The 27,148-nt window shown below is 39.4% G+C and overlaps 1 protein-coding gene across 3 annotated transcripts in view; it reads right to left on the bottom strand.

Moving 5' to 3' along the window:
• sbf2 (SET binding factor 2) overlaps positions 1-27,148 on the bottom strand; it is a 220,477-nt gene that overhangs the window by 131,262 nt on the left and 62,067 nt on the right. For all 3 annotated transcript variants that reach the window (XM_079802012.1, XM_079802011.1, XM_079802013.1), the window contains exons 3-6: positions 25,029-25,166; positions 11,111-11,257; positions 7,400-7,510; positions 6,208-6,313 (exon numbers count right to left, since the gene is read on the bottom strand). In XM_079802012.1, the coding sequence (XP_079658138.1) occupies positions 6,208-6,313; positions 7,400-7,510; positions 11,111-11,257; positions 25,029-25,166 (502 nt within the window). The remainder of the gene's footprint in view (positions 1-6,207; positions 6,314-7,399; positions 7,511-11,110; positions 11,258-25,028; positions 25,167-27,148) is intronic.

The following is a 27,148-nucleotide window of genomic DNA, read 5'->3' as shown; positions in this document are numbered from 1 at the left end:
ACTGTTTTAGATCAAATGCAGCCTTCAAGAGCATAAGAGACTTCTTTCAAAAACCTTCTTCTTATTAAATCTTATTGTATATATATATATGCACACACCGATCAGGCATAACATTATGACCACTTTCCTAATATTGTGTTGGTGCCCCTTTTGCAGCCAAAACAGACCTGACCCGTCAAGGCACGGACTCCACTAGACCCCTGAAGGTGTGCTGTAGTATCTAGCACCAAGATTTTAGCAGCAGATCCTTTAATTCCTGTAAGTTGCAAGGTGGGGCCTGGATCGGACTTGTCTGTTAAGCACATCCCACCGATGCTCGAATGGATTGAGATCTGGGGAATTTGGAGGCCAAGTCAACACCTCAAACTCGTTGTTGTGCTCCTGAAACCATTCCTGAACCATTTTTGTTTTGTGGCAGGATGCATTATCCTGCTGAAAGAGCCACAGACACCAGGAAATACCGTTTCCATGAAAGGGTGTACATGGTCTGCAACAATGCTTAGGTAGGTACGGGACCCAAGGTTTCCCAGCAGAACAAACTGGGATGCACTGTGTATTCTGACACCTTTCTATCAGAACCAGCATTAACTTCTTGAGCAATTTGAGCTCCAGTAGCTCGTCTGTTTGATCGGACCACACGGGCCAGCCTTCGCTCCCCACGTGCATCAATGAGCCTTGGCCGCCCATGACCCTGTCGCCGGTTCACCACTGTCCCTTCCTTGGATCACTTTTGATAGAGACTGACCACTGCAGACCGGGAACACCCCACAAGAGCTGCAGTTTTGGAGATGCTCTGACCCAGTCGTCTAGCCATCACAGTTCAGCCCTTGTCAAACTCGCTCAAATCCTTACACTTGCCCATTTTTCCTGCTTCTAACACATCAACTTTGAGGATGAAATGTTCATTTGCTGCCTAATATATCCCACCCACTACAGGTGCCATGATGAAGAGATAATCAGTGCTATTCACTTCACCTTGTAGAAGGCATAATGTTATGCCTGTTCGGTGTATATATACATATTTATTTAGAGGAAATATTCTTAATTTAGATTGAAATATCCTTTTAAATATCTAAATATACCCCCTCTCCCTCCCCCTCTTTCATACAATTCCTTTTTGTCAGTTTGATGCAATGTGATTTTGGGGTGAAACAGGATCCAGTTCTTGACTAGCTTTGTGAGGATCAACCTTTAAGATGACAAGGCGACTGTCGCTCATATCAAAGCATTTAGAGAGACGGTCATGTGATAAAGTCAAAAGACCCACGCTTCTTTGAGGGTCATAAGGTTTATAAATAGACTCTGAAGGGATTGTTTAGTAAGAGCATCATTAATCACAGATCTATATAAATCCACAAAAAATGAGAAACCTCAGCGAACTGTAATGAAAAATTCCACATTAGCCCACTTCTAAGTTGAATAGTTCAAGTCAAATGCAGGCCAAAATAAATCATGACCAATCTTAAAAAATAGTACACAGTATAATTACAAAACGATGATATTACGTGACACGAAACAAGGAAAAGGGGAAAAAAGGGTGAAACTAATTTCTCCAGTTCCACAACACAAGGTGAAGTCAACATTGAGTTCTGATGTTATTTGACAGATTTAGAACATGCTCTGTTTGTTCAATTTGAAAAATTGAGTCTTACATGCTGACAAAAGGCCTTAAGGATATTAACATGCTGTTAATTAGTCCAAGACTGATTTGCAGCTGGACTGTAGTACTGCGTAATGCATCGGCCATGAAGTTGTGCGTGCACATCTTTCCAAATGCTACGTGTTGTGCTCCAGCTGAACGTGGGACAGCACACACTCACTATTAGTACATTCCTCCACAGGTTACAACCTATGGCTGCCATGCAACACAATTCTTATATAATAATAATAATACAAAATAAATGATTATAAATTAAAGGGGTGATGAATTGAGAAATCAACTTTCCCTTGAGCTTTTGATATATAAAAGGTCATGGTAATATAAGAATATCCTGTAAGTTTCAGAGCTGAAAACTTCCTTGTTAGTCAAAGAAAAGCTTTTATAGACACTATAAAAGTATAATACTATAATATTTATAGATCTAAATGTAATGCAACACTTTTCACGATTAGTTAACCATGAGAGCTGTAATAGTAAAAACGAGCTAAAAGAGAGAGTAATACTATTTCAAATGGAAAGACGTTAGCCAATCACATCAGTGGGTGTTTACACTGAAGTCTCCCAGCGGACACGCCCCTTAAAACGGAGCGTTCAGAGCAGAGGGCTAAAATTAGGGTAGGAAAAATGCCTTTTATTTATAAATTATGACCATTTTTGATGTAAAAAGCATTCTAACATTATAAGTGCACCCCAGGAAACATCATGAAACAAAAAAATGTAGTTCATGACCCCTTTAATATAAAATAATACATTATTTTTACCTTAAGTGTGGACATGGAATTAGCTGTAGAGCATTCTATTTAGGTTGTATTTTTGTGACTGGTAAACTAAAAAGATAACATAAGTTAATAAAGACAATATAATTAAACTATTTATAATTATAAACAACTGTGGCCAGGATATTAATTGAATTCATAACAATAAGGAACAAAAGACTAAATTAAAAGATTGGTGACTAGTTGTTACTGGCAATGATGGTTTATTTTGTACATATTGAAGAGTCTTCTTTCCTTGTCTTGGAATTATCAGAATGGTTGTGAGTTAATATTGTTGATTGTATAGTCACTGGAATAGGACAACATAAATATGTGGCAACTGTCTTATTGATTATAGTAAATGTATCTACTGTTCAAATGTATAAAAGGGGGTAGGCGTCAATAAGCTTAAGCTTCTGCCTACTCCTTTTGAGCATCATATCCACGTTCTTTTTTTCCCTATTTTTTATTTTATTTTACTTAAAGGGTTAGTTTACCAAAAATGAAAATTCTGTCATTAATTACTTACCCTCATGTCGTTCGACACCCGTAAGACCTCCGTTCATCTTCGGAACACAAATGAAGATATTTTAGTTGAAATCTGATGGCTCTGAAAGGCCTCCATTGGCACAATGCACGGTTCACTCTCAAGACCCTTAAAAGGTACTAAAGAAGTCGTTACAAAGTCCATCTCACTACAGTGGTTCTACAATAACTTTATGGAGTGACGAGAATAGTTTTTGTGCGCAAAAAACCCCTAAATAACGACTTATATAGTGATGATGATTTCAAAACACGGCCTCATGAAGCTTCGAAGCGTTATGAATCAGTGAGTCGAATCATGATTCGGATCGCGTGTCAAACCGCCAAACTGCTGAAATTTGGCGATCCAAAATGCTCATTCGACTCACTGATTCACAACGCTTCGAAGCTTCATGAGGCTGTGTTTTGAAATCGTCATCACTATATAAGTCGTTATTTAGGGTTTTTTTTGCGCACAAAAAATATTCTCGTCACTCCATAAAGTTATTGTAGAACCACTGTAGTGAGATGGACTTTGTAACGACGTCTTTAGTACCTTTTAAGGGTCTTGAGAGTGAACCGTGCCATTGTGCCAATGGAGGCCTTTCAGAGCCATCAGATTTCAACTAAAATATCTTCATTTGTGTTCCGAAGATGAACGGAGGTCTTACGGGTGTCGAACGACATGAGGGTAAGTAATTAATGACAGAATTTTCATTTTTGGGTGAACTAACCCTCTAATTATTTGTGCATAAATCATTCTTTGGTTTCGCCTAATGGGTTGAAACTTGTTACTATGTTGAACTTTGTGGAACTAAGATGCTCAAATAAATAAAGATGATGATGATGATGATGATCTAGCTAAATGAGAACTGTATGAGAATGAGAACTTTCTTGAAACTTATTTTCTGTTTTTGTGCAACAAAATCGGACACATTTGACTAATCACAACACCCTTTCAAAACCATGTGTCCATTCATAGTTTGTGAAAGATCATTGAGCGCAAACAGTTGTTTTTGTGGTGTTCTGCATAAAGAACGAAATGTGCAGCCAATGTGACTTAATCACAGCAGAGCTACATCAAGTAATATGCACACAGGAAAATTGACATTTTTCAAACAGGAATGAAAACAAATCTATCAGCAGGCTTTCACATATTGCATTCTTCAAATTGAATACAAATGTTTCCATTACCAAATGACATTATCAGCATATTAATCACATAACTGAGTGAAAAGTTGAATTGAAAAAGGAACATGAATGTCAGAAATTTGGGTGTGTGTGTCTCCCTTTTGCTTTAAAGCACTTCATTTCAGCTGAAATTAACTGCACACGCTTGTGTAATGCTAGTGATCATGTTCTCTAGCAAGATCTGAGAAGGAAATCTAAAGAGATTCTTGTTCTTCAGTGGAAGCAAAAACATCTGACCATCTGTTCAAAGATGTCAAAATGTACTAGTTATTTGATTAGTGGCATAGGGTGTGTCTCAATCAGCTCCCTAGTTCAGTATAGGGTGACCACCTGTCCCGCTTTGCGTTGTGCCGCACAGCATTTTCATCCCTTGTCCCGCACGTCGCATATTAAGAAAATGTCCCGCATGTTCATTAGTCTGTTGGTTTTTAATTATCATATTAAGAAAACGTGCATGCATTCTTTTGTCTTTTTAAGAAAGCTATTTATTTATTGTTTTGGCGTAAATTTTCACCTTTATTTAATAGCTTCGTCAGAAGTAACATCCCGCCTTACACAAATACAACAGCTGTTTTTTAAATCCTATCCAATGGTTGAAAAGAAAGGAGTAAACACGGTCACTAGTAGGTTGTGACGGCTGTCAATCAAAATGTGGAGCGGTGATTCGTTCCATGTGTTCCCTGTCAGAGAGCAAATGGATAATTCGGTAAATGAACATTTTAAAAGTCGGCATAATGGCAACAAAACAGAAAATTTTCTTTTAGTAAAGACTGGGCTAGGACATGTACCTGGGTGAGGCGAATAGAAGGGGATACCAAAAGAGTGTTTTGCAGTCTATATAAAAGCAGACTGTGAATTAACTCATTTCATGTTGTTTTTTATTTTATTTGTTAATTCATTATTTTGTTGGATTTTAGTTGGACTTGGTCAGAAATGTTTTAAAAATAGAAATGCTGCCTTTGGGCTCAGTGAGGTTGAATTTTAATGAATTGTAAAATAAAGACATGTTATGTTCCGATGTGATGTAATGGTATTTTCTGGAAGGGACTAAGAACAAAGTATCAGCTGAAAGGCAAAATACAAAATGTTTTCATTAAGTTAGATAGAAATTATATAACAGCTTCAGGTTATGTTTTAGTGTTGGTAACATGTCCCACATTGTCCCACACACATTTGGTTTGTTGAATGGTGGTCACCCTAATTCAGTAGTCTTCAATTTTTTCAAAAATCCTAAAACGTTATCTCCATGTTTTAATTAGTGTAAGTTTATATGTGAAAGATTCTGTTCAGTCAAATACTTCAAAGTAAAATATAAAATCAGGCACGTCCACTGTTACGTCCACTGAAAAAAGTATATTTAACACACCTTGACCTTTGGTGATCATATAAAGCATATACAGTATTCAGCTTCAGGTAGAATTTGTAGTTGTATTTAAGCAGACAAGTAAAAAAATTGTTTTCCCTTGTTCTCCTTATGCTCATATAACTCCACTCTACAAAAACATGTTTACAGGAAGAGACATTAAGCGGAACTATAAAGGACAGGAGATGTCTGCATAAATATGGAAAAGATAAAAAAATGTGTCAGAGACCCTGTTTACACTTGGTATTAATGGGTTAGTTCTCCAAAGAAAAATGAAAATTCTGTCATCTCACCCTCATGTCGTTCCAAACCCTTTGTTCATCTTCGAAACACAAATTTTCTGACTTTCAAGCTTTCTGACCCCCCCATAACAGCAACACCATCTATCTTATTGTGTTACGAAGATGAACGAAGGTCTTAAGGGTTTGGAATGACATGAAGGTGAGTAATTAATGACAGAATTGTCCTTTTTTGGAGAACTATCCCTTTAAGATTAGTTTTGGTCGATTGGATCACAAGTGGACGACGCTAAATACTGGAGTAAAAGCGGTCCCCCTAGTCTACTTGAGATCCGATTAAACCAAAACACATCTTAATACCAGGTGTAAACCGGGCCAAAGAAAAGTTAAGCTCTTACATGGAAGAAGTATACTATGCAATATACACAGTATACAGTTTTCTACTGGCCTACCCCTATAAAAGTAAAAGGTACCAACCTAACTGTTGGAAGAGGAGCGCTACGCTTTTACAGCTGACTGGTAGGCTGTCATTCAGTGGGGTCTGGATGAGCTGCCGGTCCCCCGCTCCCAATGAAAAGAGCTTCTGAAAACATCAACACAAACATTCTGGGCTGAACAAATGCATGACGTAAATACCAATGAACACCAAATAACACCCCAAGGCTACGCAAAAATTTGAATACAGGCTGGAATCATAATAAACAAAAACATTAAAACACATTTTTATCAATAATTGTATCATTTATTTTATACATTTTTCACTGATATCTACTTAGAATGTTGTTAAGTTCATCTGTTTCGACAACTTTATTTTTAAGAGTTCATGGTATAGCCAATTTTTTAAATTCCTAGATCTTGGCTCTTGTATTGAAAGAAACAGCGGATGTGCATTTAACAGAGCCAAAAAGATGCACATGGACTGTTTCATGAACAGATGCGCGCTGGAGTCTCATGACACATTCCAAGTTAGACTCGCACTGAAGAATATATACCTCTCCTGAGGTCTGTTTATAACTTAAAACCTGTTTGATCACCATGATGTCCCAATCCAGCTGGGAAAATAATGGTTTCTGGAAGCCTTTTCAAATATATTGGTGAATTACATCAAAAACAACATAATAAGCTGGGTATTTCAACACGAGAGCCTGCAAACTCTGTGGTCTGCATATATATATGTCCCCTGAAGCCACTATAAAGATTGTTTAACAATATCTATTTGGTTGATTTATTAATTTAGCCTGATTTATATGAGCACAGTGTACAATAAAGAGTAGTGGATTTAGAAACTTTGTTTAAAGAGAAAACATGGTTTGAGAACAGATTTGTTCACAGCTGCTGCATTAGGAGAATCAGACACCAATAAGAAAAATGATATGTATAAAAGAGAGGGGAACTGCGATGCTCAAACCAGAACATGAGAGCAACATTTTTTTTTTTTTTGTAGCTCTAAACAAAACAACAAGGGTTCTCTCACTGACCCCTAAAGCCCTTTCCACCTCTCAGGAGTCTCCAGTGAAAACAATATGGAATGTGAGACACCCATAAGATGCCGTCCTCAAGGTATACAGGTACACAAAATGAACCCTGGCTAACCCTCTGTGTGCTCAAATATCCACAAGGGTCAGGGTCGAAACTGATGAGGAATTCTTTGGTTAAAGTAATGTCTGACCTGGGAACCTCCAGCCACTGGAACCAAGCATGTGAAGAGGTTTGCCACCAGTCCTTCCAGAGGGAAGCTCAGACTGTCTATGTACACGGTGTAGATCAGTCCCAAGCAGCCCTAAGAGGAAAAAAAGCAATACATTCAGCTTGTCTTGACACACAAACAGAAAAAATACTTGTGGACACAAAATCTGAGTGAATTCGAGTGGAGCAAAAGTCGCTGTCACAATATTGGTGTTGACCTAATTAAAACATTTTCATCGCTATAGGGATGGGATGGGATGGGATGGATAACAGAAACAAAGAACAGATGGATGGGATGGATGTGAGGGAGGGAGGGAGGGAATGAGGATGGATGGATGGATGTTGGATGGATGTGAGGGAGGGAGGGAGGGGGAAGGACGATGGATGGACGGATGGATGGGAGGGATAGATAATGGAGGGATGAATAAATTGGATGGATGTGAGGGAGGGAGGGAAGGATGATGGATGTATGGATGGAATAGGATGGATGGATACAAAGAACAGATGGATGGGAAGGGAGGGATGAATGGATGGAAGACAGATACAAAGAACAGATGGATGAGATGGATGTGAGGGAGGGAGGGAATGATGGTGGATGGATGGATGGATGGATGGATGGATGTGAGGGAGGGAATGATGATGAATGGATGGATGGATGGATGATGGGATGGGATGGATGTGAGGGAGGGATGGAAAGGGATAGAATGGAATCGGATGGATTGGGATGGGTGGATGGTTGGATGGATGGATACAAAGAACAGATGGATGGGATGGGATGGATGGAAAGGGATGGAATGGAATCGGATGGATACAAAGAACAGATGGATGGATGGATGGAAAGGGATGGAATGGAATCGGATGGATGGGAGGGATGAATGGATGGATGGAAGATAGATACAAAGAACAGATGGATGGGATGGATGGGAGGGATAGATGGATGGATGGGATGGATGGGAGGGATGGATGGAAAGGGATGGAATGGAATCGGATGGATTGGGATGGGTGGATGGTTGGATGGATGGATGGGATGGATGGTAGGGATGGATGGAAAGGGATGGAATGGAATCGGATGGATTGGGATGGATTCAAAGAACAGATGGATGGGATGGGATGGATGGAAAGGGATGGAATGGAATCAGATGGATGGATACAAAGAACAGATGGATGGGATGGATGGTAGGGATGGATGGAAAGGGATGGAATGGAATCGGATGGATTGGGATGGATGCAAAGAACAGATGGATGGGATGGATGGATGGATGGGATAAATGGATGGAAGATGGATACAAAGAACAGATGGACAGTTGGATGCTAGGGTTTTGCTATAGTGTTCAAGGTGATGTTTTAAGGTTTTTGAGTGATCTCTATGGTGGGGTGTTGCTAGTGTTATGGGACATTGCAAGGGTGTTCAATATTCTGGTCCATCCGACAATGAAAGTCTAGAGAGTCTAGAGGCTTTTTTATTTAAAGCTAATTGAACATCACAAGTCTGATCATTTATCAACAAGACACGATTTGAGGTATCAATCATGTACTTATCACAAATGATTAAAATCCACAACCTCAAGTATTAGCGATAGAATGATTCTGTCCTTAGCAAACATAACTAACAGTGATATTTACTTTTAAATTGTGCTTTGGAAAATAAATCTGGAGAATTATCTGCATAAATAATAGGAAAAGCCAGCAGGGCATAACAGTGCCCTATACAATGGGCACATTGAGAAACAAAGTGATATGGTGTGTGACTATAAACATTGGTCCTTTACCAAATAATACAGCTCAACTAACTTATTCCCAGGCATAGCTCATGCCAAAGACATGAATGTAGGCCAAAAGTACAAAAACTTGAGGCAGGCGGCCTTCATAAACCTTTGGATGGAGTGGATTTCCTGCATTTAAGCATCTGTGATATTCCTGTAATCTGTTTTAATTCCACGAGCAGACATAAATCTTTGACTTTAATGATTTCAGGGCTGACGATCAATACCGTTCTCAACCCAGTGATGGTTTTAATTATCCTAAATCCAACTAAAGCTACAACATAAAAATTCCTAATTATGAACAAGCGATTCTCATCGAAAACATGAATAAAATAGATTTTGCCTAACAACTAAAGTTACTGGTCACTTAGGGATTGTATGATATTGCATGGTCTCACTCATTAGTTGGCTGTTCTGTTGTTCATCTTCAGAATTTAAAAAATCCAAGTCTATATAAGAAGCCAAAGATTTTGTTGTTGTTGTTTTTTACTACACGTTCCTGGCATGAAGTCACAACAAAATAGTTTTTTGAGAGGTTTTTCACGGAGAGACTATAATACAGGATATTTGCAATAATCAGCACTGTTTGCCACAAATAGATAAGGGGATAACATTGAAATAATTCCTTTATCACATGGACAACAAATACAGGACCACTTTTTATGAAATGGTAAAATCTTTCAAAAATACAAATGTATGGACGTAGTTACGTATGGATGTATATATGGACAGACAGATGATATATAGAGAAATTAATGGATGGACGGATAGATAGACAAAGAGTTGGATGGACAGACAGACAGAGAGAGCAAGAGATGGATGGATGGATGGATATGGATGTATGGATGTATGGATGGACAGAGAGATGGATGGACAGACGGATAGACAGAGATAGACAGACAGATGGACGGATAGATAGACAGAGAGAAGGACAGAGAGAAAGATAGAAATGGACGGAAGGACGGATGGATAGATAGAGAAGTGGACGGACGGACATAGAAGATGGACAGACGGACGGATATATAGACAAAGAGTTGAATGGACAGAAAGAGAGGAAAAGAGCAATGATAGATAGATAGATAGATGATAGATAGATAGATAGATAGATAGATAGATAGATAGATAGATAGATAGATAGATAGATAGATAGATAGATAGATAGATAGATAGATAGATAGATAGATAGATAGATAGATAGATAGATAGATAGATAGATAGATAGATAGATAGATAGATAGATAGATAGATAGATAGATAGATAGATAGATAGATAGATAGATAGATAGATAGATAGATAGATAGATAGATAGATAGATAGATAGATAGATAGATAGATAGATAGATGGACGGACGGATGATAGAGAAATTAACGGATGGATAGACAAGAGTTGGATGGACAGAAAGAGAGGAAAAGAGCAATAATAGATAGATGGATGGACAGAGAGATGGGTGGACGGACGGATAGACAGAGATAGACAGACGGACGGATACAGACGGATAGATAAACAGAGAAATGGACGGACGGACAAAGAAGATGGACGGACGGACAGATATATAGACAAAGAATTGGATAGAGAAAAAGAGTGATAGATAGATAGATAGATAGATAGATAGATAGATAGATAGATAGATAGATAGATAGATAGATAGATAGATAGATAGATAGATAGATAGATAGATAGATAGATAGATAGATAGATAGATAGATAGATAGATAGATAGATAGATAGATAGATAGATAGATAGATAGATAGATAGATAGATAGATAGATAGATAGATAGATAGATAGATAGATAGATGGACAGAGAAATGGACGGACGGATGATAGATAGAGAAATTAACGGATGGACGGATAGATAGACAAAGAGTTGGATGGACAGTTGGATGGATGATAGATGGATAGATGGATAGATAATAGTCTTTAGATTACCCTAAATATTTCTGGGTAATCCAGCCTGGTGACAAGAATCAAACTTTTGGGTGAAAAAATTTGAGCTGGCTGGATCAAGCCATCCTCCTCCTCTTCCTCTTCCTCATCTCCATCCCCCTCACCATCAGCCTCCAGCGTCTTTGAGCCCTGCAACAGAAAACAATCAAAACAATAATTTAAAAAGTCTGGGCTAAACAGAATTCCATGTGGCTGAGGTATTCCTCGATTCGGTGGACAAGTGTAGAGCAATCATATGAGAAGACCTGGACACCATTCCGGAAGAATCGACATCTGGGTCAGATTCACTCATAATGTCTTTGGATTTTAACAGACTCTAATCAGCATGTTTATATTATACGACTTTACAACAAACCCCTAACAACAGTGATGTGTGTGGTGCACTTCTGAAATCAGGAGGTTTTTTTTTCTTTTTTCAATGATATTGATATTTACACACTTTTCGGGTTTAAAGGCATATGGATTTACTTTGCATTATCAAAAAGCAATATATTGACTGATTAATATATCATTTATTAAAACCAACATGACTCACAACTCACAGTCTCAGAGCATCATTTCAAGTTGGTACTTTTGTGACCAAAAGTAGTGTTGTCGGAGCGGGCGAGTTATTTAATGACAGAGTGGAAAAAGAACAGCAAATGTCCTCAGAGGAGACGGACGGAGTGTCTGATGGGGGATTGCAGGGCTCGGTTTCTTAATTCTTTGTTATTCACCACTGATGAATATCTAGGTTGAGGAGTTGAGAGAGCATTGGAAAATAATGCATACAGATCACATGATTGCATGTTCTCAGAATCACTGATAAAGCTGAGCTTATGTAGACAAGCTTAGTCTGTATAAAGTGACTGTCGCTCAGCATACAGGTTCAGTCCGGTTTCCTAAAAGAAACTAAAAACAGCACTGCACTTCGATACATCAAAAGCGATAATGATCATGAGGTCCGCCTGCCTTTTTTCAACAAGCAAGAGAAAACGATAAGAGGAGAAAACCAAAGCGTGACAGCGTGTCGACAGAGTTAGTGTCGCAAAGGATGGAGGAAAGTTAAGACAGGCTTGCGTGACGAATAAAGGAGTGACCCATGCTGGGTGTTATGAAACCACAAAGGAAACCTGGAGTAAAACAGAGGTGCTGATCTATTTATAGATTTTACTTTTGGAAATTGGCTCGGTTTGGGGTTTGTTTGGTGCAAGGGTCTTGTCCCAAGGGCTGAAATGCTATTTAAATGAATCTAGGCTCACGTTACAAGTTGAATTGGCTCCATGTGAGTATTTGGAAAAATTCAATTTCCTAAATAATCACGTCCAAAGATGCAATCGGGGAAAAAACAAATCACAGTAATTACACCGTGTACAACACAAACTTTAGAGTTTATGGGACAACGGGAGGATTAAATCAATGATAAACTATAAATTTAGGCAAAAATGTAGAAGGTCATAAACTACATACCGAAATAAAAATAAGTTTGAGTTCTTAGAAATGTGCTTTTTGTATTTATGTTGGTTTCATTTGGTTTAAAAAAAAAAAATGATGAGAATCGTCTGTTCATAACTAGGAATGTTCATGCCCGAGCTGTAGTTGGATTTAGGATCATTACTTTACACAACTTTAAATATAATGACAATTTTGTGGTGCAACCATGAAGCGAAAAGTATAATAGTTTTTAGTTTTTGGGGAGTCACACCACATGACATTTTACAACCTGAACTAACCTTGCCTTGTCATAAAAAGGTCAAATTACCTGATATTTGAGGAAAGTTACTGACCTTGACACACAGTTGTGATGGTCTGCAAGCCTACACAGAAATATTGGGACACCCCTTCAAATCATTGAATTCAGGTGTTTCAATCACTTCTATGGCAGCAGGTGTATGAAATCAATCATGCAGACGCTTCTAAAAAACATTTGTGAAAGAATGGATCGCTCTCAGGAGCTCAGAGAATTCAAGCGTGGTACCGTGATAGGTTGTTACCGTGTGCATTAAGTCCATTCGTGAAATTTCCTCACTGCTAAATATTCCACAGTCAACTGTTAGTGGTGTTATAACAAAGTGAAAGCAATTGGGAACAACAGCAACTCAACCACAAAGTGGAGACATAAAATCACAGAGTGGGGTCAGCGCATGCTGAGGCGCACAGTGCGCAGAAGTCGCCAACTTTCAGCAGAGTCAACAGCTACAGACCTCCAAACTTTGTGTGGCCTTCAGATTAGCTGAAGAACAGTGCGTAGAGAGCTTCATGGACTGGGTTTCCATGGCCGAGTAGGTTCACTTATGTCTTACATCACCAAGTGCAATGCAAAGTGTCGGATGCAGTGGTGTAAAGCACGCCACCACTGGACTCTAGAGCAGTGGAGACGTGTTCTCTGGAGTGACCAATCACACTTCTCTCTCTGGCAATCCGATGGACGAGTCTGGGTTTGGCGGTTGCCAGGAGAACAGTACTTACCTGACTGCACTGTGCCAAGTGTAAAGTTTGGTTGAGGGGGGGGGTATGTTGTGGGGTTGTTTTTCAGGGGTTGGGCTTGGCCCCTTAGTTTCAGTGAAAGGAACAGGCCTTCTCGTCCAACATCAGTGCCTGACCTCACAAATGCGCTCCTAGAAGAATGGTCAAAAATCCCCATAAACACACTCCTAAACCTTGTGGAAAGCCTTCCCAGAAGAGTTGAAGCTGTTATAGCTGTAAAGGGTGGGCCAACTCCATATTAAACCCTGGATTAAGAATTGGATTAAACATTCATGTGCATGTAAAGGCGTCCCAAAACTTTTGGCAATATAGTGTATATATTAGGACTATCAATAGATTACATTTTTAAATCCCGATTAAACCACACCCTTTCTGTGAGCTTAGTAGCAATTAAATTGCACTGTTATCGTGAAATTAAGCATACACCATTTTTCTTTAAGCATACATCATTTGCTATATATCCAGCAAAGTAAAGGTGATTCTCACAAAACTGCATTCGTGCCAGCTCTTTAAGGTAAATGTAGGTGTCTTTCCAAAAAGGGACACGTTTTCACACCTACCTTGTTTGGTCCGGATTTTTGGACTTTTCAGTTTGGTCCGAATCAAAATGACAGGTGTGAAACCTCCCCCGTACACGGTCCGGACCAAACAGACGAAATTTGGTCCGACGACAAAATGTAGTCTTGGTCAAACTGAACAAAGGTTCGGTTAGTTTCTAGTGTGAAAGCATTTTCTGTATGGTTCGGACTTTCAGACCATTTGCAGGAAGTTCCTGTTTATGTTTAAATATTATAATGTTATTTTTAAATTCAATCTAGGCTAGATTGATTATGAAAAGTGTAAAGATGCGCAATATGTCAAGACAGAAGGTCAGAAATGATTTTGAAAGAAATGTTGTATGATTTTGCTTAGAAAGCCTTTCTTTAATGTGAATTTCATTTCGTATAAATTGTATCTTAATTTTAATCAACGTTTAATCAGATAATTGCCTGGATTTAATAAATAAGAAGCAAATAGTCTATAGCAGACAATAATCACAGGAGCGATCACATGCTTTGCACATGAAGCTGGAGCGCGTCTCAAATAAACCGAAACTCAGCAGGCTACTTGTCTCACAAAAATGAGAAATGTCCACTTTTAAACGTAACGAAAAGAAAATAGTCAAGCAATGCGCACTGTTCAATAGTGGCAACGATATGCATCCGTTCATTCATTCTTGTCAAAGACGCTGACGTCAGACGCACGTCCGTTTACAAACCAATCAATGTCCAGATGCCGCCCACATAGATGATGACGAGTGGATGCAAGTGTGTCATGTAAAGTTCTTTAGTGCGCTCGCATAATTGCAATGTGAAACCAAACCAAAACTAACCGAATGTATAAAATGTATCAAAACATGAACTTCGGTTCGGACCTTGGTGCGGACTTTCAGGTGTGAAAACGCCCTCAGAGACCCCAAAAGGACACCAAATAACCAAATGATAAATATACCAATTACAGTACACTGATCTTCAGAATTACTAAACACAGCAAAATACACAAGACAACATTTAAAACATCCTGAAACAACGTGAATGTACTGAAATGTGTCAGTGCATAAATATAATGTGCGGTCAAGGCATCGAGAGCACACATACACGGTTTGTTTGTTCATCAATATAACGGACTCACGTGTGCTTATTGTACGACTCATGTACGTCACTGCAATCCTCATCCATCAAAACTTTACTTGCAAGATGCCAGTTTGCTTTATCCAGCCGAGAAACGTAGTTTGCACATCATCTGGCCATCCCGCGGTGTTCTGTTCGGTCTGTATTTTACAGTGCGATGTGTGGAGGCTCATGTAATTCAGAAACAATCACAGAATATGACAGAGCTCGCATTTTAAAGCGAAACACACACTGGAATGAATGATTATCTGAAAAATCTGATCCTGTATTCCCTGTTGAAAGAACAGCTATGTTTTAAAGCATGGCAGCTGGTTTGAGCTGGTACTTAGTTGGTCATGAGCTGGTTTAAGCTGGTCAAGTGCTGGTCCTAAGAAACTAGCTCCAACTCAGGACCAGCTTAAACCAGCTCATGACCAACTAAGGACTAGCATAAACCAGCTCAAACCAGCTACCATGCTTCAAAACATACCTAACCAGCACATGCTGTTTTTTTTCACCTGTGTTCTCTCTGTCATTATATGATATAATCAGCCTGGGATTTGTTTCAAAAAAGCATCTTGAGCTAAGTTGATCGTAGAGAACTCTGGTGGCAATGGTCTCCACAATCTACTTGGGCTCATGAGGTTGTCGGGAAACGCAACCCTGGTTTTCTTGACATTAGCGCTGTTTTGGACTTATTGTTTGAATGAATTTGCTTACTGGATCATTGGACTGAAAACTTTCCCGGAGTTTAGCGGCTTAAAATGATCTGATCGCAAACATAGAATCTTCAGTATATATAGCTTATATATTATAGCTTTAATAATGACAAAAAGCAGACTTTGGTTTCAGTTGAACGATAAGCACGGATGCTCACTCCCCACTGCTCACAATCTGCTTCTAATTGTCCGGTTTGAGTCAGCGTCAGGCCTGCGAGCTCATAACGGTGCCTACCTCTCAAACCCTGCTGTCTAACCCCCCGCGCTGGAGTCCATTTGATTTGCTCAGACAGTGAAAACATGCCACAGATCCACCACATCTTATCAGTGGGAGCACAGGATTAAAATACCCTCACAGATGGGAAACACATTTCAAGCTTATTGGGAGGATTTGGTTCAATTATGAAGAAAAATACATTCCAGTGCTGCCTCTTCCAATCTGATAAAAGAAAAATATCTTTCAGTGTCATGATTTTTACATTAAGTGGGCTTAATGGTGTAGCTTTAGGAAAGTACACAACGCCTGAAACGCTTGGTCCCGCAGATGTGTTAAAAACAATGAACGCATTTTAAAAAGCCTATAAATAGTGAGAAATGGAAAGGAGAGAATTTGGTATTTTCAATGACTTTACTCCAAGACTACCACATACAGTTCAGGGTGATTATAATTGAAGGATGCATCAAATATGCTTGGATGGTGTGGTTGAAATCTGAAATCTGAAATCACAGAAATAATTTTCATAAATACTTGTTCTTGTGTAGTCCCGACATGGCATAAACTGTAGCATATAAGTGCCTTCAACATGGAGAGTAATTGATCCTTTGCTAAGCTACACTCCTCTACGTTACTAACTCAACAAGCTTTGCAAGCTTTTGATTAGATCGATATTGGTAGATTTTAGATTATTTCTTATTTTAGATTGTATCGGGTCAAATGTGTTTATATTGGCACTTTGTCTTATTGTACAGCACTTTGGTAGCCTGACAAGCCAGACCCACATCAAGATGTTGGGTCTGGGAACACACCATTGGCAGGGCTCAATCCGAGGGGCGGGATAAACGGTTGTCTTTCAAATTCCATCTGTTTACGCAATAGAAAAGCACTACAACGAAGAAGGTGAAGTGGAGCTAGTTGATAGATTAAACTTTCGCCGTATCTGGTCGGCAAAACTCCAAACACATCTTCCTTTCTTAAGAATGACTTCAGGGCCGTTCTTTGTTCTTTTCTCAAAGAAAACTTAACTCCAAATCTTCCAGAGTCGCGGCTTAAGCCGATTCGAAAGACCGCTGTTCGTCAGCTTCTTTGTTAACAAGTAGCACGCGGAACAGCCGCAACTCTGCTGTCATTATGTTAAGCCCGCCCACCGACTCTATACACGATGTGATTGGCCCGACCAGAGTTTGGTTTTAGAGTTTGTTTTTTCCAGCTCGCAAGCCAACGGAGAGTTGCTAGACTACCCTGGCTGCAAATTAGATTTGCTGCCGCTAAGGTGCATCTAGATTCCTAGGCAACCACTTTAGCGTAACTCTGTTGCTTTTAAAGGTGCATTATGTAAAACATTTTCAGTAAAATATCCAAAAACCACTAGGCCAGTGTTATACATTTTGTTCAGTTGAGTACTGTCAATTGCGTCATATCGCGTTACCCTCGGTCACTGAGCGAGTAACATCATAACATCCTTTTCAACACACTCAAATGTATCTAATATGATAAACAGAGCAGCATTATCTCATACTCATGACTGGAAAAGCGGAAGTGGCGCCGGCAACTGTGGCATAATAAAAGTCCTGCTGCTTACGAGGCGTGTGTTGTGTTCATCTTATTAACAATCGCTCCGGCGGCCTTGCTCAGCTCCACAAAACTCGGTCCTGCTCTGCTTCATACTACAGTAACGTTAATAATCACATCCATACATGATTCCTATCCCGATTCTTTTCCACCGGCTGTGAGGTGAAGACCACATGTCCCAAGATTCTGCACTCAAACTTGGCGTCATCAAACTACACCTTTGTTTTGAGCAGGCGACCTCTAGTGGACGGAAAAGTTACATAGTGCACCTTTAAATGTGATAAATAAATAAAATTTGACTTGACAAGCATCCCATAGGAACAAATTCAGTAAACCGGCTCATAAATGGTAAAAATTAATTGAATGTTACTCTTGTGTTGGCTGGATGTGACTGTTTACACCTGGTCACTTCAAGTGTTTTCTCTGATCGGATAGCTATCCAGTCCTGAAAAGACCAGGCCGAAACACTTCCGAGATTTATATTTCAATCCAATCATTCAAACCACTTCAGGAGGTGGTTTGAGACACATTCCAAATTAAATTGAACACGTGTAAATGCATCTCAACATATGCAAATTTTACTCCTCCCAAAATGTTAAAAAAGCATGCGAAAGCGTGTTTTAGGCCGGGGTTTTTCAAACTTTATGATGCCAAGGACCCCCAAATATGATGAACCTTTTATGAGGGACCCCCTTCCTAAAATCCATTTATATAATTTTATGTATGAAAAAACATTTAAACTTAGATAGATAGTAAGTGTGACATTATAAATACAAAATATTGTTTCCAAAATCCAAACTTAAATTGGCTATACTTAATGTTGCATGTATAAACCTGAAGAAGAACATTTCCAATTAAAAATTATTTGTATAAAGCAACTTTCACAATAAATGTATTACGTACTGCGTTAAGAATACTGCCTTACAACCCCAAGATAAAGATGAGCAAGATAAAAGGGGACTATAGTGAGAAATACTCACTAGAAAGATACAAAGCAAACATATACAATTCTGGAAAGTATATAAACGGAAAAAAAGGAGAGAAACATTTAGAAATGAAACAGTTAGAATGTTCCATAGACTGTCCATTTTTGGTTGGTCTTTTTATTCTCAAAATTTTCTGGGGACCCCTTAGAACCTTCTGGAGGGGTCCCCGGAACCCAGTTTGAAAACCCCTGTTTTAGGCTATATGACGTTATAGCAAGATATGTCGGCACTACTACAACTCACGCTGCAGATGAGTAGCGGAGTATCTCTTCAGTAATCTGATGTGCAAACTGCCGCAAATAAAACTGAAAGTACATTTCAGACGCTCAACATACAACCATCTTCATTAAAAGTAGTTACTAAATGTGATAAAAATGCTGAGACTGCAAATCAGAATAAAGCAAAAGGCCTCTCGCAGTTGACTGGTGCAGACACGTATTATTATTTGGCAAAATCCAGTCATTTTAATAGGAATCCACACACATTTCACATCAGGTTCAAGTTTTTCATGCAAATCCACTGCGTTGACCAACAGAAAGCTGATTTGTTTGCCTTTAGAGTGGGTGGATAGTATGTGAATTGGAACGCAGATATACACTCCATGGGTTAAGAGGCCATCTAGCATCTATTCACTCGAAGTAAGGAAAACAGTCCCAGGAGACCAACAGTACAGCAAAATTAGATAATGGGCTATAATGGTGACTACGTGAAAGAAGCCACCCTGCATTACGCACTTCTGGATAAGTGTATCAAAGAAAAACAGTGAGAATGAGACAAAAGCAGACAGATTGAAAAGACCTTTCCGAAGACATTAAGGCAGCGAGGTTGCGATTAAGAATGATGCTTCAATCTTAATGTGCCTGATGACACTGTGAAGTACTCTTCATGGGTGGTCTTCTCTCTTAATCTCAGTAGTAAAAGACGTAATATAAATAAAGAAGATTTACAGTCTCACTGTGAAAGAGAAAGACAGAACGCGATAGAGAGACAGGGGACAGAGAGGAGGACAGCCCCAGCCGACAGCTGGGGGTCATCAAAGCTCAAAGACATGACATGCTGAAGTTCCTGCCAAACAGTTTTGTAACCTTCTGGAACCACAAGCCTCCAAATGCAAAGAATTCCTGCTTTTATTGACCATTTAATTACACATGCTTTATCCTGTCATGACTTTGTTTCTTTGCACTCAAGTAAAGCAACAGGAAGTTGACAGTAAGTCAGCATGTTGGCATCCGTGTAGATGCTTGTGGTAAACGGGCTGATTCATAGTGAAAATGCAAAGGAAAACTAATTAAACTTCTAAGCATTTAAACAGTGCGCAGTCTGCTTAACAAATTAATGTGATTCACAGCATTGAAATGCTAAGTTTTGGTCATGATGGCCACCACATCCTGAGTCCTGAATTAGGTTAATTACACAAAATTCCACATTGCCGGTACTAGGATGCTGATCACAATAGATGTTTACCAATTGGAATGTCGGAATGTGATCAACCAGTTTTCCTAACAATTACGCCCTCATTGCACAGGTAAAATAAATGAATACATTCCCTAGAATTATTTGGTGACACTTTGAAGTGCCAGATAATTAAACTCTCAAAAAACGCAAATGTCGTTCAGTGGTGTATGTCTACAAATGTCTATAAGGGTGATGGTTATCTGACCTGCTTTCTGATTAGCAAGAGCCTGTTGCGACATTCTAAATTATTTAAAGCTGTTGAGACTATTACCTTGAGCATCCACTGCTCTTTTGAAGACATCACTGGATTTTTCTCCTAGAAAACAACAGCAGTGTTGCGTTTGCCTACAGGCTTGACTAATGCACATCATTACTTCGCTCGGAATCTCACCATCTTTTGAAAACCTTAGGCACAGTAATCACGAATGTGGTAAAGTTTACTGACATGGCACACAAAAAACTGCAAAGCATTAGGCAGAAATATGGCTGGAGGGAAGCAATTACGGTACCAAGTATGATGCAAAGACTTAAAGGACAACAGAGGTACACATTTGGAATAACCTTATTTGGGATTTGAACCAACAACCTTTGGGATATTAGAATAAACCTTTTCCTCTATCACCTCCTTCTACCTGTTGGAAACATGTTGAGAAGCCCAAAGATCCTTTTGATAACCTTTTTGTCAAGAATAGCCCAAACATCAAAAATCTTGACCAATCAAAAATTGGAAAAACAATGAGGCAACAAAAATGGATCAGGGGACAATTCACACTATGCCCAATCTACACTCACCTAAAGGATTATTAGGAACACCATACTAATACTGTGTTTGACCCCCTTTCGCCTTCAGAACTGCCTTAATTCTACGTGGCATTGATTCAACAAGGTGCTGAAAGCATTCTTTAGAAATGTTGGCCCATATTGATAGGATAGCATCTTGCAGTTGATGGAGATTTGTGGGATGCACATCCAGGGCACGAAGCTCCCGTTCCACCACTTCCCAAAGATGCTCTATTGGGTTGAGATCTGGTGACTGTGGGGGCCATTTTAGTCCAGTGAACTCATTTTCATGTTCAAGAAATTAATTTGAAATGATTCGAGCTTTGTGACATGGTGCATGGTGGAAGTAGCCATGAGAGGATGGGAACTTGGTGGTCATTCAAGGGATGGACATGGTCAGAAACAATGCTCAGGTAGGCCGTGGCATTTAAACGATGCCCAATTGGCACTAAGGGGCCTAAAGTGTGCCAAGAAAACATCCCCCACACCATTACACCACCACCAGCAGCCTGCACAGTGGTAACAAGGCATGATTGATCCATGTTCTCATTCCGTTTACGCCAAATTCTGACTCTACCATCTGAATGTCTCAACAGAAATCGAGACTCATCAGACCAGGCAACATTTTTCCAGTCTTCAACTGTCCAATTTTGGTGAGCTCGTGCAAATTGTAGCCTCTTTTTCCTATTTGTAGTGGAGATGAGTGATACCCAGTGGGGTCTTCTGCTGTTGTAGCCCCTAAATGCATTGAAGCAACTGCCATGTGATTGGTTGATTAGATAATTGCATTAATGAGAAATTGAACCGGTGTTCCTAATAATCCTTTAGGTGAGTGTATATGCATAATTTACAATTTTCCTCTAAATGGATCTAGCTGCTGCCATAGACTCCTAGCCAGAGGAAGTAGAAAAATAAGAAGAATGCCAAGGTAAACAATACGCACCTTCAGCATCTGGCTTCTAATAAACCCAAAAGCCCTTTTGGCTATCAGTAGGGTTGAACAGCTGTCCTCATTGAAATCTAGGCGTGCTACCAGAAAGATGATATTACTTGGTAAGCAGGATGCAGTGTAACCAATGAAGGTTATCCTTCATGCTCTGTGATTCCTGAAGTGAAACACTTCTAATACAGCCAAACGTGACAATCAAAAGGGTCCAAGCAGGTGGAAAATGACCCCAAATGGCAAATTTGGCAGATGCCGTGGATTGTTAACCAACAGTTTACCACAAAACATGCTGCGATGTGTTGAAGCATGTTAGATAGATCTAAAGTGAGGCCTGTATGAAATGCGTACATATATCTGATAATATGTCTATTTCATTGGCTGTCTGCAATCATTTGCGTTCATCTGTCTAACTGATAATGTATTATGTTAGCTCTTGTAAAAAAGAAAAAGCATGTCAAATTTTAATTCCTTACTCGAACATTTTTACAGCCTCCCTCTAGGGGTGAAACTTGGCATCTGTCCTTCAAGCAACCTGGTGTCCATGTGTAATTTATTTGGACATTCAGAAAAAGTAGGTCCATTACTCAACATGGGACCACCAGCAAAAATTCATTAGCTTGTTTCTGATAAACAAATGATGAACTTGGATAACCTAATTTACAGAAAGCAGCATGTTTGAGACTACACTCTGTTATTTTGTTATTTATCCCAGAGATGGAAACATCAGAGATGGGCTTCAGCACTCTTCTTTCCAAGAGCACCTAATCTTCAATTGCCTGAAGCCCACATCCACACTGCGTTAGTTTGCCACATTAGAGAGGAAAGCCCTGGTGATTAAATGCTGGAATACACTACACAACCTCTGCCCAGATTTTTGCCCTGATTTACAGTCTGGACAAGTCAACGTTACTTGTCAAAAGTCGGAGCTAGTCTGCAGATTTGTGTTGAGAAATTTAATAGAAAATCACATAGCGTATAGGCCAATTCACATTGCACTGACAGATCCTGACCAATGCAGACAATCACCAGATTACAGTACGTCACTTCTCAGATATTCCAGGACGTGACAAATGCTGACCGAACATGTTCAAATGGTGAGAACAAGCGCCGTCCAACACCAAACGCCGACAGGGGTGAAACACTGATCCGACAAAACCCGACAAAGTGTTCATTGCCTTTGGTCGGCATATGTCGGTGCAGTAATTGGCCTTATAATGGGCAAAGACTTCATCTTTTGATATTTTCGGGCGATTTTAGAACTTATATTGTTTGCATTTTCCATGTTTCTCAAGTGTTTGCCTAGTGTTTTAAAATCTGTTCAGATTTGAAAAGTCATGTAGTGTATTCCAGCCTAAAGTTGTGCTAGTACCTTCTTGGCCAATGCTTGAACCTGGTTACCAATCCTGCCCCAGTACAGTAGACTACCTCAGTCAAGTATAGAAACTTATGGGGGATGCGCTGTGCCTTGCACTCCAGGACTTCCACTTTAGGCTAAAACTTCTCAGCACAGGAAAACAAAACATGAATGCTCAATGTTTTTCCTCTCACACTGTGGGACAACTGAAAATATTCTACAGGAGCTAGTTTAGTCTAGTTTCATGATCACTGGAAGGGGCTGAGGTTGGAACCCTGATGGGCACTGGGCAAAAGTCAGGAATTACAGCTGCATTCTTTACATAACTGTCCTCCAACCCCAACCCCTTGAGGTTCTCAGCACTGCGTCTTTCCTTCTCCTCTCTGGACAGTGAACTTTAAGATGCAACAGTAAAGTATTGTCCATCCTGGTCGCAGCTGCGATCATTGAAAGTTTCTCAGACTGGTTGTCTTTATCCTTACAAATACTGAATGCCACAATCAACTTTAAAATATTTTGAAAGTATTCTCGTCTTTCTTTAGGCCTTTTACTGGCAATGATCAAAGAGTATATCAGATGAATTTTCATTAGATATTTAAATAGTTTCTTTATTTTGGTCCAAAATGCAGCAGCTAGAGTCTATAAAATATGCTCATATAACCCCAATTTGATCAACTCTACAATGGCTACCTGTTAAGTTCTGTATCAATTGCAAAGTATTGCTACTGACTAAATGGTTTAGTGGCCCTATCTATTTAACCAATTTTCTAACGCCATCATGCTCTTTAAGGTCACAAAATTCCGGACTCTTTTGGTAGTACCTAGGATACTTAAGTCCATTAAAGGAGGGAGAGTGTTTTCGGATTTCGCTCTTAAAAACTGGAATAACCTTCCTGATAATGTTCAGGGCTCAGACTCACTCTCCCAGTTTACATCTAGACTACAAACACATCTCTTTAGCCAAGCATTCACATAATGCATCTCATAACCTTGCACTCCAGTTATATCAAATCAAAAGCACATGACTTTTTATTGCTTGAAATGTTTCTACTTTGGGATGCCCATTCTGAGGTAACTAGAGATAACGCCAGCTCAAGTTTGGATCCTGACTCTTACGAAGATTTCAGACGACCCAACATCTGTGAAGAGATTATGCCAACTCCTGCAAGGACTTCAGATGATTCCAAATCTGAATCAACATACACAACTGAGCAAATTCTTCTATATTGTAATTATTATGATCAGAACTTGTAATTGCTTTAATGAGCTCATTGTTTCTGCCTTAATGAATACATGATGTTTCGTATTATCTTCAAACTGTACATTTTGACATATGGACATTCTTTTTACAGTCACCTGTCGACAGATTACTCTAAAGTATAATGTATAAACATGCATTTTCTGTAAAGCTGCTTTGAAACTATATGTATTGTGAAAAGAGCTATACAAACAAATGTGAATTTAACTGAACTGAACGATTGGTTGGTTGGTTGGTTGAATAACCTAAAATGTTATTGACCTGTAAGCTTCCAAAAGATGATGCTTTCCACATTTGTTGTGTTTTGGACAAAGGAAGAGTTAAGAAAAGCTTTTTTTTTTATACAAGCTCAGAGTATCTGTAATATTTGTTTTATGGTCTATTGACACCTGAGGTTTTTTTTAGGTAAAAGAAAAATAAGGATTTGTAAAATAATCAGTACAAATTTAATAGCATGGATGCCACGACCCCTTATAATAAAAATATGGCTAATCTAACCTGTAGATTGACCTCTGCCTCAAAGAAGGTCAGACAGGAGCAGTAGTGACGTTCTGAATCTATGTCTGTCAGCACCACTGTGAAGAATGTTGGGGGTTTCCTCTCACGAGACAGCCTCCATCCACCAGGCTGGCAGAACTGTAAAAGCACAAAAACAAGCAAACACTGTTAGACTTGACTCTAAACAACAGTCTGCCATTACCAGAACATCCAGTCGGCACAAAAGCAACCATTAAATTTCAGTTACCATAAGAGATTACATCATTTGAACAGAAAAGCTCACAGGAATTGAAATTCAGGTTGTTGAAACTCATTTCATACACCTTTCAATGTTTTGACAGGGCTTAATGGAATGCAGTATGAGTCTGTTAAGGTACGTCAGTGTGTAAATGGTCTAGTGTGTGATCATATGCAGGATGTGCCACTTCAGATAGTACATCCTCTCATCAGAAGGCAGGAAACGCCAGAGTGCCTCAGTGCCCTTCCAAAAGCCCCTCCATATCCATTCTGTTACACAGAAAATCCCAATAAATAAATCTGGATAATATCCTAGCAGACTAACTGTATATTGCCCATACAGATTTACAGATCCTGCTGCTGAATCCATGCTGCCGCAAATGCTGTGCCCCAACAAAATAAAACATTTTACAGGAATTGTAAGTTTTTAGTCTGTATTGAATGAAAGGCAGCATACAGAAATTTTGGATTGGATTGAATCAAATCAAGTGTTTGAATAAAGTCAATTTGAAAATATGCATTTCTGCACATGCAAGATTTAAGAAGCACAGTGAGAGAACAGTGGCTTTCCCATAGCTCAAACAATAGAGCAGTGGTTCCCAATCATGGTGCTGAAGAACCTCCAACACTGCACATTTTGGATGTCTCTCTTATATAACACACATATTTGAGCTCTTCAGAGCAGGGTATGTTCAATCCTGCTCCTGGAGGGCCACTGTCCTGCAGAGTTTAGCTCCAACCCCAATTAAACACACTTGAACCAGCTAAACAAGCTTTTACTATGCATACTAGAAACTTCCACACAGGTGGGGTGAGGCAAGTCAGAGCTAAACCCTGAAGGACAGGTGCCCTCCAGAACTGAGTTTGGAAACCCCTGTCTTAGGCTACGTTCAAACTGTCAATCCAAACCCAATTTTTGTGCATATTCGATTGAAATAAGCCAAAAATCTAATGAAATGCGATTTTTACAAGAGCTACATTCATGTGGTTTGGAATCCTTCATTTTCTGCATTTCTGGAAATCCGTTTAGGTCTGACTGTTCTGATCGGATTTGGTAGGGTTTATGTGACTTTCTCATGCCACGTAAAACGTAAAAGTCAGATGTTGTTATAGGAAACATACTGTAGAAACAAGGTTGTGTTGTTGCAAAGTGCCAAACAAGCAGAAAACGACTACACAACGGTGACATGTTTTGAGACCAGCGGAGATGACAGGGCGGAATAAATCCGCTCATACCAGCCTCCTACATTTCTGCCGCTGCCTCAGAAGACGCAGTAGTTCAACGCGGAAGCTACACATTGCCATGTTGTAAATAAGACAACATCTGTATTGCAAACCCCTCCACGCTGCGGTTGTTGTTTTTGCTGTATACCTACCAACGCAATATCATTGCCATAGAAACCAATGCAGATATTCCGGGAAACTAAAAATCGGCAAGGACACCCAAATCTGATCGGAACAGTTGCAATACACAATAAGGACCATTAATAATTTGATTAGATTCTAATCGGATACACAAATAATCGGATTTGAACGAAGCCCTAGGCTGAATCCGAAATCGTCCCCTAAACCCTCAATCACTATTCCCTGCGTTATCCACTACTATAGTTCACTTAAATGATTGAATGAAAACGAGTGAATTCGGACAGCCGCTGTGTGTACCTCGGCTGTACACTGTTATTGCAGTGCAATGTGGGATTGAATGAGTGCACTCAATAACTTCCACTATGGTTTCGGACACCACTACAAATGGCTGTCCCTTCAAATAATGCCCTATTTGAGGGAATAGGGGGCAATTTCGAATTTAGCCCTAGAGTTTTTACTAACGAGCTGATTAGTTGAATCAAGTGTGTTTGATTAGGGGGACATTTAGAATGTGCAGT

This window comes from Gobio gobio, assembly GCF_949357685.1.
Source record: "Gobio gobio genome assembly, chromosome: 2".
In the NCBI taxonomy this organism is placed as follows: Eukaryota; Metazoa; Chordata; class Actinopteri; order Cypriniformes; family Gobionidae; genus Gobio; species Gobio gobio.
Note: the sequence above shows the minus strand (reverse complement) of the source record. Positions and strands in the feature narration are given on the sequence as shown.